General features: G+C 32.1%; 1 protein-coding gene across 1 annotated transcript; it reads left to right on the forward strand.

Annotated features, from left to right (window-relative positions):
• Positions 1-860: 860 nt before the first annotated feature.
• Positions 861-1,548, forward strand: LOC116413235 (uncharacterized; the record flags this gene model as incomplete). Its single annotated transcript, XM_031911141.2, has 2 exons — positions 861-1,025; positions 1,459-1,548. Coding segments are annotated over exons 1-2 (255 nt in total), but the record flags the coding sequence as incomplete, so codon positions are not given.
• Positions 1,549-19,862: the final 18,314 nt, after the last annotated feature.

Below are 19,862 nucleotides of genomic sequence, written 5' to 3' on the forward strand. Positions count from 1 at the left end.
TTAACGTTATTTCTTAATTTAATTTCGTGAGTGCAGTACAAAATTTTCATTGACATTATATTGGATGGATGATTTAAGTTTGATTTTCAGGAATACAATTGTGAAAACCATAATCAATTTGAATAGTAGTTCTTGCTGGATGTTGAAACAAACGAACACTTAGACAGACACTTACAGATACAGATTCTTATTTAGTAGTGGGCATACTTAGCGACTTTTTCTTCTGTAATTTGTATATATGCTGTATTCTATGCCGTATGGTCTAGGCATAGAATGGGCCATCCCTACCTTTCCTGTAGGTTTTGCAAGAGGCAACTAAGGGAACTTAGTGGTCGAGGAATGGGCAACAGCGTTCCTCTTAAAACACCACCAAAGCCTAACTGCGGTTTTCAACCCGCTTGCCAAGCATGGCAATTACTGGCAAAACCCTCCAAGGGGAGGCCTATTTAGTATCTTTACTCGTATTTAATTCTGAACATAATTCATGATTGATATCTAGATTGGTCCGAGTTCCTTGATCTCACCAATCAATACTATCTTAGAATGATACTTCAACTGATATTCTTGGCTTTACTGGCTTAAAGCAGGACACGCCATGAGATATCATGTGCATCACAGAGTGTTCTGAGAGGCACCTTGTGATATATTTCATGCGTTATTTCATTTATTCATTTCACATCTGCACATATTGCGGCAGATTGTACTCTGTGTAGTACAAGCACGGCTTCTTAAAGACAGAAACACAAGTGAAACAGAGACCTATGCAGACATATTTTGAATAAAATACCCCTCAAGTATCAGTATTCCCACCAGTACATCCCATTCCATATCAACATATTTTACAGATTGTATCATCAACAATGCTCCTATATTCATGCATATATTTGGCTCGAGTGACGTCTGCATCGGAGTCTTACAATGTACATCCTGTTTTGGCAATAAATATGATTTTTGCCTTAGTCTATGCAAGTTTATCTTTTTATCAGATAATAATATCCACATTATTGTTGTGGCAGTTTCTAAAGGTACTAATTTTAAATACTAATAGTAACTTTTTTGTATTACAGAGAACAGAAGAGTGTTGATTTTAGCCTCACAGTTTATATTATAAATTATGGAAATTAATTTTAGAAACATTGTGGCTTCGGTACAAAAATGTGCATAACACAAGTAGATGTAGAAGACGTAAAATTTTAATTCACTGACAATTCTATAGCATTATTATTTCAGCTGTGTATGGTTCATTACTTAATATGGATATGTCACATAAACTGCTATAAAGAACCTAGAGGAGGCATGCCAATACAACATCATCACTCGAGAACTGTTTTTCTATAGGTTCTTTGACTTATATGATCGACTTGTTGCTGCTTCTTGTCCATTGCTGCATAATTGTTTATCATTCGGACTTATGATAACTTTGGTAATTCTGTTTTCTAACAATTATATATATTGCAGGTAAAACAAAACATATTCCTATATTCTCTATGGTACGTGTCACATTTGTCGATACTGACGTTTTATGCCATCCTCTTTACCGCCAAAATCATTGTTTATTTTTGCCAAAAGATGTATTGGTCTGCAGCTTTTACGATATGTATGGGAACTACTTATCAAGGTTTTTTGAAATTTTATAATTCACTAGTTAAACTTTATACAATACGTAATCGTAGGTGGTCAAGATAATATAGCTATTTTACTTTTATTTTGTCATTCAGAAGTTGATATTCTTAATTGCTTTGTGTGGGAATCTTGGCTAGCTTTTGTAATGGCAGAAAATTTAACTTTAAAAGGGCAATGCAATAAACTGAGTCATGACCAATTTATATCATATATATACATACATTTACAAATACAAACATAGACAATTACAATCTTCATGCTCATTTTTGCTTTTTTATGTAATTTTTTTAGGTGGTATATATATGCTAGAGTAGTAAATAAATAATTTATGTACATATATATTATGTATATATATATAATATTTAGCGAATATTGTACACTGACAGTATTTTTAATATCAGTTGTAATACATTATGTAGCAAATGAAACGCATAATAATTATGTCCGGATGAATTATGTAGATTATAAAAATACTGCTACGTAACATAACGCTCCAAATTGTTAACTACAGGAATATATTACTGTAAGTTTGGGATTTGATGGTAATGCATTTAGAAACTTTATGCAGCAAAAGCGAAATAGTAGTAGTTTCATATTCATATTGTTCTATAGAGATTCATTTCTGTGGTAAATTATGCTACCAAAGGCGTGCTTCAGTAATATTTTTAATCTTAAGAGCGTCAATAAAAATGTATAGCTATCGAAAGTTTTTTAATGACGTTATAATACGTTAAAAATCTTGGCAAATTGTGCTATATATTATATCCATCAAATAGTCGATTGTTGGTCGGTGTCGAGTTGATTGGTCGATTCGTTTCAGAGGAGTTCGACCACAAACACCGTGACACAAGATTCTTATATATATTATATATATATATATATATATATATATATATATATATATATATATATATATATATATATATAATAATCGTCCTAGTAGGTATTGACCTGTTCACTCCGTTGCGTTAATGAAAATGCACTGCGGTCGGTATGCATGTCTAATACCTTTGACGAACAAGTTCGATTCTAGCTGAAGAATATATTTAGGTTAGGATGGAAGTTCTCAATTTAACTGTATTTTTTCATGTATATGTTATGTGATATCACCATTTGTAAATTTGATGATTCTTTTTAATCGAGATTAACATTAACATGTTAGGATTGAACTGAAGTGCTTGTTTACTGTTATATTTCAGCTGCGTACATCTACTTTTGTATTGTGATAAACAGTTACATGAAGACCATAGATCAAGATAGATGTTTTTAAAAGGTTTTTAAAAAATTGATAAAGATTAAGGAAAACTCATAGTAACAGAAAGCCTATCTAGCATCGTACCATATTATAAGAATATGGATGCATTTTTCCCATCAGAAGAGGATGTTAGTTTTAGTTATTTTATGGGCTATCACTTACTAGTGAGATATTAATGAGTTATTATGAATGTCTAATACAGCTTGTCATAAATTATGTTTTTACTGTATTAGTGCAAATAAAGAGACACATATTGGTAACAAAATGTAAAAGGAACAAATCGCAACGTGGTTGGGTAATCGATTTGTCTGATAACAAATCTACTTCTTTGTATTCTGAGAACGAAGCTATTATTTTGGGTCAAACCTATTATTTGGAGAACGGGGCTTTTATTCGAAGAATATATTATGGTGATCAAGCTTTTCTTTGGATACGAATCGATATTTTTGATTAGTCCATGAATAAAATTGTGTAAATTTAGAGTGAATAAACATAATGTCATTTGAGATAATGAAATATATAATAGCTATATCCCACAGCTTAGCTTTGTTTTATAAGCTTAAAAAATGTATCCTATAATAAACTAATTCAGAACATGATCCACGTAAGTACCAAATTTTGTTTAAATCCTTTTAGAGTTTTACACGTTATAGAGTAACAAGCATTCAACTTTGTGTTGACATTACGGTTATTAATACGGTTATTATATTTATAATTAGTCGTATCCTGTGGCTTTATCTGCGCGAATCAGTATGTAAACTATCTTATTTCTTAGAATATAACCTACCCATATATTAAGTTTTTGCATGAAAGAGTAACAAACATTCATCCATCCACGTTATAAACTTTCGTTGGACTCAATATTATTATGTTTAGATATTTTAATTGGAACAATGTTTTGGCAAACGGTTCGGGCATATTGAGTAGATGGGATAATTGTGTTATAGAGGAGTTGAAGGTATATTAAGTAAGTAAATTACTTATACGTTGTCTATAGTAAAGGCGTGGTACGCCAACACAATAGAGGATTATATTATATGATCCTCTATTGTATTGGCGTATAGATTTTCAAAACCTATTAATATTATCTGTTGAAATCTAGTAATGATTATATCTTTAATATTAAAGTACATAAGTGACTAATAAAGATGTAAAAGTGTGACAGTGACGAGTGAAAACATTTTGTTTTAGTACTTATGCCAAACTTTATTTATTTCTACAAATTAATTTGTTTTGATCTCTAAGAAGTTATCTCAAAAAGTTAATATTAATAATAGGTTTTTAAAATCTATCTATTGAGATCTAGTCACCATTATATTTTTAATATTCAAGTACATAAGTGACCAATAAAGATGCAAAAGTGTGACAGTGACGAGTGAAAACATTTTGTTTTAGTACTTATGCCAAACTTTATTTATTTCTACAAATTAATTTGTTTTGATCTCTAAGAAGTTACCTCAAAAAGTTGATATTAATAATAGGTTTTTAAAATCTATTTATTGAGATCTAGTCACCATTATATTTTTAATATTCAAGTACATAAGTGACCAATAAAGATGTAAAAGCGTGACAGTGACGAGTGAAAACATTTTGTTTTAGTACTTCTGCCAAATTTTATTTATTTCTACAAATTATTTTGTTTTGATCTCTAAGAAGTTACCTCAAAAAGTTGATATTAATAATAGGTTTTTAAAATCTATTTATTGAGATCTAGTCACCATTATATTTTTAATATTCAAGTATATAAGTGACTAATAAAGATGTAAAAGCGTGACAGTGACGAGTGAAAACATTTTGTTTTAGTACTTCTGCCAAATTTTATTTATTTCTACAAATTATTTTGTTTTGATCTCTAAGAAGTTATCTCAAAAAAGCTGATCCAATTACAATATTGAACTTCTAACGAAGGTGTTCCGTCGAAGTTCGTGTTTAATGAGTTCGTTATAAGTCTAATTACATTACAACCCCTGTATATTAAATGGCGTGTTAGCGAAATTAATTAGGTACTAGTAGGTATTCTAAACGTTTGGGAGTGACGTTATTTTGCATGTTAGTCGTAATAATATAAGACTTTTTAATAAAATATTAAATAATGTTACACTAGTTGAAGCATGGCTTCACATGGGTAAATAACTAATGATGAGAAGGGTCACACTGATCATCATTATCATTATTATCACAGCTATTTTCTACCCATTGCGGAACATAAGTCTTCCCTATAGACTGCCTAAGCATGCATGCATAAGCAAAGGTCCTGAGTCACCTGCATCCACTGACTCCCTGCAATGCATTTGAGATCGTCACTCCAACTAGTGGGGGTCGTTCTACACTACATCCAAACTGATGTATTTTTTTAACGCATTCAGGACAAGCTTTATATGTATTAAGAAACGGCGTTCAATGTTAGTTCTTATGATAAAAAAATTATATATTGAAACAGATTCAAATAAATATTATTTATAACGGAAATCTTATATGAATACATTGATGAATATAGAGCAAAATTCTTGTGCTTCATATGTATGGGTATTTCTGTCCCACTCTTATTTCTACCGCTAAATAATAATGCTTGCATAGCTGTGTTTCGATTTGAAAGAATGATATGTTACTCTCGTTATACTTTTTAAGGTAAATATGTTTGGGCTTTATTTGCAGCTATATTAAAAATAAGTGTAAATATTAGCGAAAAAAAATATGTATGAATAGATACTTATATAAATAGGTGTACTGAACGATTTTCCGTTAATATCATATTGCGGAGCACAGAATATGTCCACGCGTTTTATGACGTCATTATCTACACGTTCGCAGATTGTCGTGACGAGGTCGGAAGCGACTATACGAGGACACATTAGCCTCTTTAACGGCTAATACCAAACACCAACTATAAGTAGCTATGTAGAGAGATTCAATATTAAGATAACTGAGGCCTCCCTCGGTTAGGGTTCCGAAATAGGAATCGCGAACATATGAATAGCGATGTATATTTTATAAGACCTTCAATGCGAGCAATGAAAACAATGAATACCTCTACCAATTTGAATATTTAATGGAGTATATTGGAATATTAATTTCATATTAGAATTTTCGTGAAGACGAAACATACTACTCGTAGTAATCACACTTAAAAAATATGAGTTAATAATTTAAAAGTCTTTTTAGAAAAAAAAATATGGCGGCGGTAATCGCGTCAAAATTAAAATGGGATTAATACGGAACAATTCATGTTAAAAATTGATTACAACTTAACAATACGTCCGTGTGGTCCCGGTATAAAATAGGCCACCCCTTTCTATCCCGTGGGTGTCGTAAGAGACGACTAAAGGAGGGAGAGGGATGGGCAGCAGCGTCTCTTAAAACATCTCCAAAGCCTAAAAGCGTAGCAACTATTGGTAAAACCCCCCAAGGGGGAGGCTTATGTTTAGCAGTGGACAGAAAAAGCCCGATATGATATGATGAATAGATTATTAATATTTGACAAATATTATTAAATGTAAAATTTGTGTTAAAACGGTAAGAAATATTTTGTTTATCTTCACACCCATTTCTTTATAGTACAGGCAGAGAAAATTGAATCCTCAAAACATATTTTTTAGATATATTATCTTGTTTCTTCTTATTGGCGTATTTAAGCTTATTTTCCATGGGAAATTTGGTCTTTTAAAAAAGACACATATGTACTTTCAGATATGTCTCTGCATAGCTTCTCTCGGAGCTTGGGATGGGCATCAGGCAATTCTGAAATAGGGTAGGTACTGTCCACCCTTCCCATTAAACACGCTTATGCTTCTTTTACTTGCATGGCCTATCTCGTGTGTATACGTTGCGCTAGTTCCGGGTACTCGTCTTCATATGCCATACGGTTTGTTGAATCAAGTAGGTAGTTAATCTAGTAATCTCGTCTTACAGAGCATACGGTTTAACTAACCACGATTGGTAAGTCTTTTTCTGATACTTGCATCACGTATAGGATGAATATCAATGGTGCTGTTCATTTATTTATTTATACTTTTGCACACATTAAAATATGTCTAGAGGGCGGACTTAATGCCTGATAGCATTTTGTACTAGTCAAGCGTTACGCTAAACAGAGAGAGTAAATGGCGATGCATTGATTTAAAGAAAAAAGATAGATAACATGTATAAAAGTCTCTTCTCTTTGTAATACTGCAGTATAAAGTTACGTCGTAAAGTCTTCACATTCACATAATATACAACTCATATTAAATAGCAGAAACAGATGTATACATAATGGTCGTATAATGCAAACGTTAAGAGTTCAGTTAGATCTATATTAAATTTAAATTACGCTGTACAGAGAAACATAATGTCTGTTGCTTTGCCGTAAGAAGTTTTCGAGTATATTTTTCAAATGATAACATGTTCATATTGCCATTAATTGATATACAGTATTTTTATATGAATAATGATTTTAGTTTTTATTTATAAGCATACAGCCCGTCTGATGGCAAACGGTTACTGTAGCCTATGAACGCCACTAACACTAGGGGTGTCACGTGCGTGTTGCCCTATTCTGAAGAAATCTGAGTTATATTGAATTTTAGTGTAATATACACGAAATAATACATTGGAGTTAAAAATATTCTCCTTGTGGATCATTTGAAAAAAATTTAACACAGAAATTACATTTACTCTTAGGGCGGATTCGATCAAACGAGAATAAATTTTATTCTTAGATTAAGGTGCTAGTTATTCAAGAATAAATTAATTTTAAGTTTTACCATTTACAATTCTAAGATTAACAATCTTATTCGGGAATAGCTACTATACCATTGTTTTGCGCGGTATTACAGAGATTTGTAATAATGCTAATAATAAGTATGCTGGCGTCTACTTTGAATTTCGAATTATACCATATTTCGAAATTATTTCCGAAATGACATGTTTCATGCTTAAAATGTTTGACAGAATTAATTGCCGTAGATAGGCGCATTTATACTCTCTGCGATATCTTTACGAAGCTTTGGTTGCATCTTGGGGTGAATAGCAGACAATTAGAGAATGTTCTTCCCCCACCCCCCACCCCCCCTCTTCTAAATACGCTTAAGATAGAGCTAACATTGGGCAAATGGTATCTTTTGTTTTATGTTATAGGGAGTTTCCTACATGTAAACAACATTATTATCATCATATCGACCTAATAACATCCCGCTGGGCACGAGCCTCGTCCCATAATTGCTAAATATTAGCCTACTATTACTATACGTATTATGTAAGGATAGGATATATTAGTAGCCTATATTAGTTGTGGACAGTTAACGGTTGATATAGATAATGATGATGATTACTATAAATATAAATATCCAATATTTATTCTCATGCTACTACCTACCACTTTTTTTTTCTTTTCTTATGGCACGGCACAAAGTGCATCCGCCAAATACAGTTTGGGAAACAGCATTTTAGGAAAGGAGTTTTGGACGACGGAATTTAGGATAAGGATCAGTTGGCCAGACTTGCTACAAAAATCTACTTCGAGAGTTCTTTTTATTATTTCAAATTTTTTTTTTTTATTGCATTTGTATATAAAAATAAATCACAATACATTATTGCTCCTTTATCTATGTAAATTGAAAATATCTTAGTTACATAGATAAAGGATAATATCTGCATCATTCACCTTCTATGGTGTGCTGGTGATATCAAAAGAAATAGTTGAATAGATGGTGTGGTGATGTAATAATACTAATGATGAAAATCCCTAATAAATTTAAAAGAGTGTTTGTTTATTACCTCATGATGACATGATTAACAGCTCAATCATATTCCCATGAATTTTGAAATATTGAAGACATAGAACATAGATTACCTTTTTCACGGTCACGCGGACAAAGTCGCGGGTAAAAACTAGTATCAAACAATTAAAATTTAGTTATAAAGAAAAACTATATCGCATCAATTTAATTTATATGTGATTAACAAAATATGTATATATGTAATTTATATTATAAGTACATATGTATATAAATTACTTAAAGTAATCAAACTTTAGGTTGTTACTTTGTTTTTGAAATTGGTATACGTCGCGAACAGACTGTACTCGCCTCATTTTGTGGAAACTCCGAACTTGATGTAGGTCCGTGAGCCCGCTGGTACATTTTTCATTTAATTTCCACCATAATGACATCATAAATTACAAAAAGCCGTTATCTGTTCCTCACTTTTAAAATTAAAACTGTGTTTTTGAAAAGTACTTTTATTTTATACATTATTCAATGTTATTTCCGTTCTAGTGAAGTACTAGAACTAGAAGCTACTATTATAAAAGTAAAAGTGAGTTTGTTAGTTTGTTACATGTTGGCGCCACAAATACTATAATACTATACTAGTACAAGTACTATGTGACAATCAAGTAAGTGAAAGATAATATATCAATTATTAGAAAATATGACCTGAGTTGTATATAAATCTTGGTTTGGTAACCATGACGGCGGGACCCCTACTCAATTTATTTTTTCTATGGCTCTGGTCACCCTCCTTAAGATGAAATTACAACTGATAGAAACTTATTTCCCTTATCGCCTCCCGAAATAAGATAGTACTTTATTACTAGTTCTTGTTATTGTTAGTTATTTCCATGCAGTTGTAGTGAACATTAAATGAATTATTCATTGTGTTCAGTTAAAATATAGCTTTTTTTTATTTTTTATTTTTATATCGAAGAGCGACAAGTAAGCATGGTAGTTCACCTGATGTTAAGCGATATTGATTTATTTTTACCCGTTTACTGACGTAAGAATAAGTATTCCAGGCTCGTTCATTATCCAGTTTTGACATTAGAATCTATTTATATATTTATTCTAATATTTTCTTTACTTTAATTTATTACTCAGTATCTTTTAATAATCAGTAATCTTTCAATAAAATCCTAACTGCGGTTGCCAACCCGCTAAGCGTGGCAGCAATTGGCAAATGCCCCTTATGGCTTAAAGGCTTATGTTCAGCATTGAAGGGTTTGCGGCTGATATGATGATGACCTTTTAATAATAAATAAGCACATTTTACTAATTAGAACATATGTAATTTACGACATTTTAATTCCACAAAAAAAAAAACAGAGTTCAATTTTGATAAAATCAGTCGGTTATTTAAATTCGTAATTATTGAACCGATCTTATTATTATTATATTATTATATATCCTTTCGGAAGGAAAAAAATCCAAATCGGTTTATAACTGTCGAAGTTATGACCTAAAAAACAAAACAAAAATGAGTTTTTCCTTTTTTTTAAAAGTCTTATCAAGAATTCTATCTCTACAATACTACATTACTACAATTTAAAAAACCTTTTCTCTTTTTTAATAACCTTTTTTCTTTTTCATTGCTTAACGCCACAAAAGGAACGTACTGTTCAAATTCCGTTCCTGGCTTCAACAGTTTCAGCTTTGCATTAATGAAGTAGCCAGGAAGTATAATCTAAGCCAGGAAGCTTCTCTTTACATAAAACTAGTGAAGTCATCCGGCAATGTACAGTAAATTATTAGATAAATCAATTTCGGAAATAGTCTTAATACTATAGCATTGATTCCGTCTTTTATCCACTGGAAGAGAATGATATATATATATCATTCTCCCCTAGTAAATTAAAAAAAAAAACACTAGACATATTCGTCAGAAAAGTTTCTGTAAAACAATGTAAATAAAATAAATCAAGTAAGTCCACCTCCTATAATAACTCAATAAAAATGGGCGGGAAATCGGAACTAACCGATTGTCGTCAGTATATCACGCGGGGCGTGCCCGGGGAATCCATTCTTACTGTTCTGTAAGGACGGTCGTTGCGTGAAATTGTCGGACATAAATGTGTGTGATATATTTAATGTACAGTTTAAGTGCGGTTACAGAGAAATATGACGAACGAAAACAATAAAAAAAAACATGATTAAATTGGTTTCGTTTTTTTTGTTATTTGCTAAAAATCCCTCAGTTTTTTGGCTTCACAATGATAAAATATTAATTTTGATTTAAATTGCGCTTTCGGAATTGTTTTATTTTTATTACAGTTGATAATTAAGTTGTATATAAAAAAAAGTACTTTAATTTTTAATCTATTACAAATTGATCGAAAAAGATACCTTTTTTTTTATTCTATATAATTGATTACAAAATTAAATAGGCAGTCACCAATACGATTTTATTTATTTATATTACGATTATGATGATTTATTTTTTGATCAGAAATGTATTGCTGTGACACTATTTTTTCTAGAAGGAAACATGAAGACATTATTTTTAATAAACTATTTATGAACCAGGTTTTACGACAACAGATTAAATATTTATTAAGCAAATTAAACAGTGAATGTATTTAAATTTAGATTTATATTGTTACCATAGTTGAAAACACTCCATATCACAGATCATAGAATAAAAGTCGAAAATTATTTTAATATATGATAGCATGAATATGAGGGTATTTTTATGACCAACTGAATTGTTCAGCATCAATGCGTGTAACTGCAATAAAAACTGGGAACACGGAACGCATCGGAGCATCGCGCGGGCATTTATCAAACGGGAATAATAGGATACAGGGTCCGATTTTATATTATTTTAAGTACTCAAAACGTTATGCATATTGTCAATGTCGGAAATAATTAATTAATGAAATGCCTAGTAATATTAATTAACATAAGTTTTTTTTGTGGTTTATTGCTGCCTACTGATGGTTTAATTAAGAATAATAATGTAGGTAGTCTTAAAAAACTTAATGGATGATTTATTTCATTGTTATTATCATGAGAATAAATTTCCTTCTTTATATATATATATATATATATATATATATATATATATACTATTTAAGAGCTGCGCTTTTGTCGGTAGAGCTCTTGCCACTCACTACGATTTTCTGCGAGTCTCTTCACCTCTTGATACAACACGACACCAACTCCTTCCGTGATCTACCTGAGCCTTGCCTTGGTCTCCCTCTTCCCCTCCTTTGCTAACGTAAGAACGTACTATAAAGATTGAATTGATAATTCTAATGAGAGATATGCAACTAAAAACTGAAACTAAAGAAAATAAAATGTCATCATTTATTACCTTCAGTTCTCTTTCGTTATTAGATTTTCTTAAATCTGAGAGGTCCATTGGTTGGTAAGTAGTATTTTTCTTTTTAAATCTAAACGAAGCTGAGAGGAATTCAATTTGAGGAAACTAAGCGCACGCTCTAGAGCTAGGGAGTTTCAGAACAAATCCGTATAACTCTAACTAGGTATTTCGACTTATTAGATTTATTGAATTGACATACAATTTAAACCCTCAAATAAATTTTGTTAGGTGAGTCTCGTAGCTTTGTATAAATAGAAGTAGAATTGATAGTTCGAGTAGCTCGAAGATTTATGTGAATTAAAATCGCTTTTTTTATTTTGATATTTTTTCTTTTTTGATCTTATATATTTTTTAATTCAGATTTGTTTTGACCTGACTTTTTTGCCATACCAGTATCAAACCTCTGTATTTACAACTGAGTTACTGCGTCCTTATATACTCGTCTTCAAAAGTCCACTGTTACCAAAACATGGTATAATTTCATAAAAGCATATCATCAAACGACGATATTTAATTAAAAAAAACTTAATTTGTTATAAAATTGATAAATTTAGTTAACTTATGTAATTCTCCATTTTTTTTGGGAACTTTATACCTAGATATTGAAGATTATTTATCTGACGTATGTCCTCTTTAAAGCAATAATTGAAGTAAAAAATATGAATAATTTTAATTTAGCAATGTATAAACCCACGTTTAATTCAATTAACACCCAAGCTCTAAATCCCTTGAAATTAACTTTAATATACATATTAAGTAATTAACATCCGGGATAATTTCTCTAATGTATCTATTATTTACCTACCCAATTCGTAGTGGAGTCTAATTTGGGTTTAAATGTTCAGCGTAAGGGCGGCATCAGGTTTTTAATGTGCATTAATGTCCCCCAGCTGTATAGCATCGGGCTGTTGCCTCAGCTTTATTATGAAAATGTCTAAGCAACGTACAGCCTTAAAGTGTCAGCTGTTTTTACATATAAATATCCATTGTAAATTGTTAGGAATTACAAGTAAAAATGTACTATAAGTACATCTTGTTCTACTAGAAAAAATACTTAATTAAAAAAAAATACATTGATGAAAGATGAGATATCTTGGTTTATGTTAGATTGAAAATACATTATTCTTAAACCCACAATTGTTCGTTTACAAGTAGATTACTTTTGGCATTATAGCTTTTTGCTTTAATAACCTTTTATAATTAAAAAAAAAAATACTATCACGACTTTCCGCCAAGATTTCTTTTTTTCATGAAAATAAAATAAAGCCAGTGTCACTCAGAATGATATGAGGATTCACATCTGTATAAGTATTTAGGAGTTATGATACATTAAAAAAGTTCTGTACATAGATTGACACACATAGACAGACGCAGACATAGTACGCGACTGCTTAAAAAAGGGGTTCCCCTTTTTTGGGTAGTCGTGTAAAAAGATAAATGAACGATGATCTTTCTATATACTCGTATATATCTTAGACAAAGTAACCTTTGTCTAAATTTTCAAAATATTTTTTATTAAAAAAAGCCGAGCAAGAAATTTTAAATAACGACCACGGAGCATACTTTATTGAGCCCACGTGGTGTCGGGTGTTACCAATTGTTTCAGTGGAGCCTGCGGCGCTCATCCCCCGCTAATAGCGCGCCACGTGCGTCGCTCTAATTTCTTCATATTGAACAATTGGGTTAACTGTACGGAACGAACATTCTAGATATTTTAAGACACTTTGATACAGTGACGCCATTGACGACTTCGTCGAGCATGCAATCCAATTTACAAACCTTGCGCAGTTGACTAAAACAAGAATGTTGGAGGTGTCTTTATATTATATTTACTAGTTTTTAACTGCGACTTCGTTCGCATGTTCAATATTTATTAATAGAAAAGTATCTAAAGTAATATATAAATGAAATAAAATATATATTTGCTTTAAACAGACATTTGACATTATAAGGGCCATGTGACAAAACTTTTTGGTATCTGTTTAATTGCCTTAAAATTGTAGGCATGCGAATCTAATTTATTGTTTAAATAAGGATATATATATATATATCCCAAATAGCATGTGCATACTAAATTTTATAATAATTGGTTGAGTTGTTAAGGCGCCAAAGGTAAAAGACCAACCTAGAACCATCAACATAATATATTATATTTATTATTATATTACAGATTTTACATGTAAGAGAGTAAGTCTTTCCTCACAAAGAATAATAGGTGTGTATTAAATTAAATGACCTTTGATTGAATTATCAATTCGTTGAAAGGTAACAAACAAAGTAATTTCCACTATGTAGTATTCGTAAAGATAAATTTGTTAGTTTGAAAAACGTTACTCTCCTTTTTAAATGGAATAAAAATACACTAAAATAATACGAGTAAATATATGAATGAGGTCAGAATGTTAGAGCGTAAGTACATAGATGACCGAATGAATAATTCATAACACTTCGTTTGGCGTAACATATGTCGCGGTTGGTGTGTGCGGCTATGTCAGAACATAAACTGCATAGGTACGTAATACATAGGAAACTGCACTCAGATATCGATGTATAGAAATTGGATATTAGTTTTTGAATTAAAGTTTAATTTTTAATTTCAGATCATGTTCGGATAACAGATAAAATCTCTATCGGCAAGGAAATCATCCTCACACGCTTGAGCCTTGGTCACGTACAGTGCGGTTTCAGAGAAACTTTCTCCTAAGAACGCTCTGGTTGTGGAATAAGCTCCCTGCTTAGGTTTTTCCTAGAGACTACAGTATGGGGTTCTTCAAAAAGGGTATAAAAAGGGTAAATTAAGGTTTCTTCAGTGTCGGCAACGCGCACGTGACATCCCTATTGTTGCAGGCGTTCATAGACTACAGTGATCGTTTACCATTAGAGGGGCTGTATGTTTGTTTGCTACCTTTGTGGTATAAAAAAAAGATAGAGCGTCGAGTATCAAAATCATTATCATCATCCATTCATCCGTCCATTACTGAACATAAGTCTCCCCCTTAGGCGGGTTTTACCAGTAGCTGCTACGCTTGACAGGTAGATTAGCAATTGCAGTTAAGCTTTGGAGATGTTTAAGAGGGACGTAGCTGCCTATCCCTCGCCCTCGCTTAATCGCCTCTTGCTACACCCACGGGAAAGGAAAGGGTGGCCTATTTTATGCAGATACAGCCTATTAAATACAGATTCCTCTTAGTATTGGGGACCTTCGCCCTATAAATTTACTACCCTGTCTATCTAAAATTTTAGAAAGAGTAGTACATAAACAGCTATATCGGTATATAGAGGCTAATAGATTATTACCCCCCAGACAATCAGGATTTCGCCCTGGATTTAGTACATCTACAGCTCTATTAGACGTTACTGACAGCATTCTCGCAGCTCAAGATCAGGGAAAGGGTACGATCTTGGTTTTACTTGATTATACACGAGCATTTGATTCCATAAATTTAAATCTACTACATATTATTACAAAATTGTCGTTCCTTGGATTAGATTCTAAAACAATAGAATGGTTTCGAAGTTTTCTTACTCTTAGATCTCAAATTGTAGAAACTCAAAGAATGGATGGTACAAAATGTTACTCAGAATCTAAATATGTAACTAGAGGAGTACCCCAGGGGTCAATATTGGGTCCACTTTTATTTACTTTGTATTGTTTTGATATTATTAATTGTATTAAAGGCTGTGAGTACCAAATGTACGCGGACGACTTCCAGATTTATATTCATTTTGACCCCTGTAACATAGCATGTGCCATTAAAAAACTAAATGAAAATTTGGATCGTATCTCCAGTTGGTCCGATAAAAATTGTTTGATGCTTAATCCTAATAAATGTAAGTTTGTAGTTGTTGGGACAAAAAAGTTGATAGCTGATATAGAAAGACATAAACCATGTATTAAAATCAATAATAAACCTATTGATCAATTAAAAGAAGCACGTAATTTTGGATTAGTCATTGATCCTCATCTTCGTTTTGAAACATATATTATGCAAACGGTGAAAGTCTGTTTCTATCGTCTTAAGTTGCTATATCGATTTCGGAAATATCTAACTGTGTCTACTAGGGAAAAGTTGTGTGAGGCTCTTGTCTTATCCAAATTAAACTATGGTGATGTAGTGTATGGCCCCTGCTTGTTGTCTAGAACTGAACGACTGATCCAGAGAGTGCAAAATGCATGTGCCCGGTTTTGCTATCACATTCCTCCGCGCCATCACGTTACTCCTTTCTTAAACAATGCCGGTATCATGAAAATGTTTTCACGTAGGAAGTTGCATCTTGCATGTTTAGTGTTTAATATAATAAATACAGGTAAACCTCAATACCTTTACGATAAATTATCGTGGGCGCAAGAGCATAGTATATATAATTTAAGAGTAGCTTCTATACGTTTAAAGGTACCACGACATAGAACTGCAAGTTTTCAGAGAGGGTTCAAATATGCAGCTTCCAAGATCTGGAATGACCTCCCGCCTCCCATACGAAATTTAAAAACAACTTATACTTTTAAAAATTATGCTAAAAACTATTATTTAAATCTACAAAAAGCATGTAACTCCTTGTGATTGCATAACATTGCTGCTTCGTTGTATAATGTAGTGTTGTTGTATTGTTATTGTATTATTGTTGTACATATCTATATGGGTATATCTTGTCAGTTAAGTGTATGTATGTATGTATATGTATGTGTATGTGTGTGTGTGTGTGTGTGTATGTATATGTAGGTATGTATATGTGTATATGTAGATGTATATATATATATATATATATATATATATATGTGTATGTATATATATATATATATATATATATATATATATATATATATATATATATATATATATATATATATATATATATATATATGCGTATGTTTGCTGTCGTCGTTCGTAATGTCACGTATGGGCACCACAGAATATCAGCGCTGTAGCAATTAAATTGCTGCAGCACATGCTGAGTGGTGACTATGTTGGCAATAATAAATGTAAAGTTTTTTTTTTTTTTAATTCATAATGTATGTAACTTTTTGTTGTTGTCAATAAATGTTTTCTTTCTTTCTTTCTTTCTATGCCAGGACTACACGGTCAAGACCACATATAGTATTATCAATATAAAACATTTGTTTTTACCTGATACCAAAACGAACATACATATAGGCAGATAGCTATTTTTAAATATCTCTTATAAGGTGTTTGCTTAGCATTGGGACAGTACTGACTATAACGGGCTTAATTATTATAATTATTAGTCAAAAGTCAAAAGGAGTATCAAAATACGAAGAGCTAAAAACATAGATTATAAAGATAGTCTGAGGATTCATAGATTAAGCGGATCTGAGCTAAAAGTGACTTATGGTTGACACTTACATACATACATACATATCTGTCACGCCTGTCTTCCATTAGGGTAGGCAGAAACAATGGAACGCCAAATGCTTCGATTCAAACAAACCTCTTTCGCTTCTTCCACATTCATCAATCTTTTCATACACGCTCGCCGGTTACGGGTACTTTTAATTTGGCCCTTCTTCAGCACGTCGCCTATTTGGTTGACATACGTCCGTCCGGTTGACACTTATACTTTATAAACAAAGTTCTTCGTCAGATACTATCTATAATCAATGTTTTTTTCTACCCGTAACTTACTATAAAATATAGAGGCATAAACTAAAACTTAGATCACATATCTAGATAGATGTATCAATAAAAACGCATTGTCAAAAGGTGTATAGGTACGATTTTATTAATATACCTAAATAAAACTGTTGCATAAAGTATATTATACATATATACACAAGTATATAAAACAGTTGTTCAATAATATGATATATTTGGACTTGCATGTGTGATAAATTACTAGCCTAATAACAACTGATGAATCCATGAAGCGCGTACTATGCCGTCAGGGCGGCGCCGTCGCCTCATAATGAGAGGCGCCCATGTCCCGTAGTGACCCATTTAATAACTTGTTTACCCCTCAAAGTTCAATTACACCGATGTGAACAATAACTAAGATTGTGTTCCAAAAAAACCGACTTTAATTGTGGCAAAACTAGTCATTTTGATTTAAAAACTAAGCTATTGAAATGATTTCGATAAATTTTCTAAAGAATCAGTCTGTAAGCATATCCTTTCAGATAAAAAAGATTTTTCGAAATCCGTTTACAACTGGTGGAGTTATAAGGTAAGAAATAATAAAAAAAAAAAATCGATCGAAACAAACCTTCTTGTTTTTGAAGTCGCTTTAATAATATACTATATTAATTTTCTAATAGGTATGTATGGAGGCATATTTATGTTAGTGCGTGCAGTACAGTAGGAAAATAGTTTGTTTATTAAGAGGTTTCTTAATTGCCAATTTAGCACTGTACAGCTTTATGTTTATATGTTGCCCCATCATTTCTATCTTAATTTCTTTTATTTGTATTTAGTATATAAGTCAACTTTCATCTCACATATATACATATATTACTAGAGGGAGACTTTGTACAAAAGTCGTTTGCTTGGGAACCTCTGCCTCATTCGTGTTTCAACCGTAAAGCAGTTGTGTTTGCATGGCAGTATTTCGGTTTGAAGAGTGGGATATGGCGTGAATTTACAGGGTACAGAGGAATAACACCTGAGTCCTCAGGAATGGCAACGCATGGGAGGTATCATGGGCGAAACAGTACACTCTGTTATGGTACTACTCATGTTTATAGGCGACGGTTACCACTTTTCATCATGTGGGTCGTCAGCTTGATTGCCATTCTAAATTGTATAAAAAAAAAATAAAGAAAAAAAACATATATTCAATTGCAAATCAATACATCTTGCAACATTAGTGATCTCGACGTGATCCTCCAATGTGGTGTAATCCACTGCAATAAGTAACGACGAGAAGTCTCGAGAGGTCTATTTCATTAACAAAATAAATTGGCAGAAGACACTCTTAGAAGGGTCGCTTACTGCACATTTCCACCGGTCTCCAAAAGCGGGTTTCACTATGCAGAAGATACGATATAACAATAACTATGGCAAAGGTGAATACGTTGGACAACAAATAACTGACCATTGACTCCACCAACATCACTTCTGCAAGAACCCGGCACGATAAATCAGATTTTAAGTTAGACTGTCAGGAACATTTCGAGTGTCGTAATTTATTATTTGTTCGATAAGTCGGTGTGAGAGACGTCCTTTCATAATGGCTGCTGCTGTGTCACTGCACGCTGAATAATTATAATCAACGTTATTTATTGACATCCAGCTTATAATTTGCACTGTGCTCTCTTGTAGTATGGAGGATTATTTTTTTTATTTTTGTTAAGTGCTACAATTGTATTAATGTTGTAAATTAAGTGCTATATTATACAAAGTATGCAATATTCTGTCTCCAACCATCTTTTTGTAAACGATTATATCTATAGATTCGTTTTCATTATCATATTCCTGGACTAGAAAAGGATAGTAATGTCTGGCGTTTCAGTCTATTTCTTTATTATTTATTGTACACAAAAGGTTATTGAAATGTAAAAACAAACATAATAGTGCACAAAGGCGAGCTTATCTCCAATAGAGATTTCTTCCAGCAAACCCAATATAAGAAAACTGACAGTTCATTAGTAGTTACAGTCATACATGTGTACCAATCGACTTAAATGTTATAGTAAAAATAAATAAATAAAATGTCTTTACAATTGACAGACAGATAGTGAAAACGAATTTATTGATAGGAATGTTTGCCACTTGGCTGATTACGTTCAACTGTCCCTGACAGATGAAATAATCAGTTTTCGGAGCTGTATTATTCATGTACAGCGATTGTTAATTCCAAAACCAGAGTCTGATGGGGGAAAAGGGGTTACTAATCCCCATTACATTGTTAGTAATGGGGATTAGTAAACCCATTTACCCTGGCAGGCTGAGCTACC

This window comes from Galleria mellonella, unplaced genomic scaffold (genome assembly GCF_026898425.1).
Source record: "Galleria mellonella isolate WM207_F2 unplaced genomic scaffold, CSIRO_AGI_GalMel_v1 utg182, whole genome shotgun sequence".
Taxonomy (NCBI): domain Eukaryota; kingdom Metazoa; phylum Arthropoda; class Insecta; order Lepidoptera; family Pyralidae; genus Galleria; species Galleria mellonella.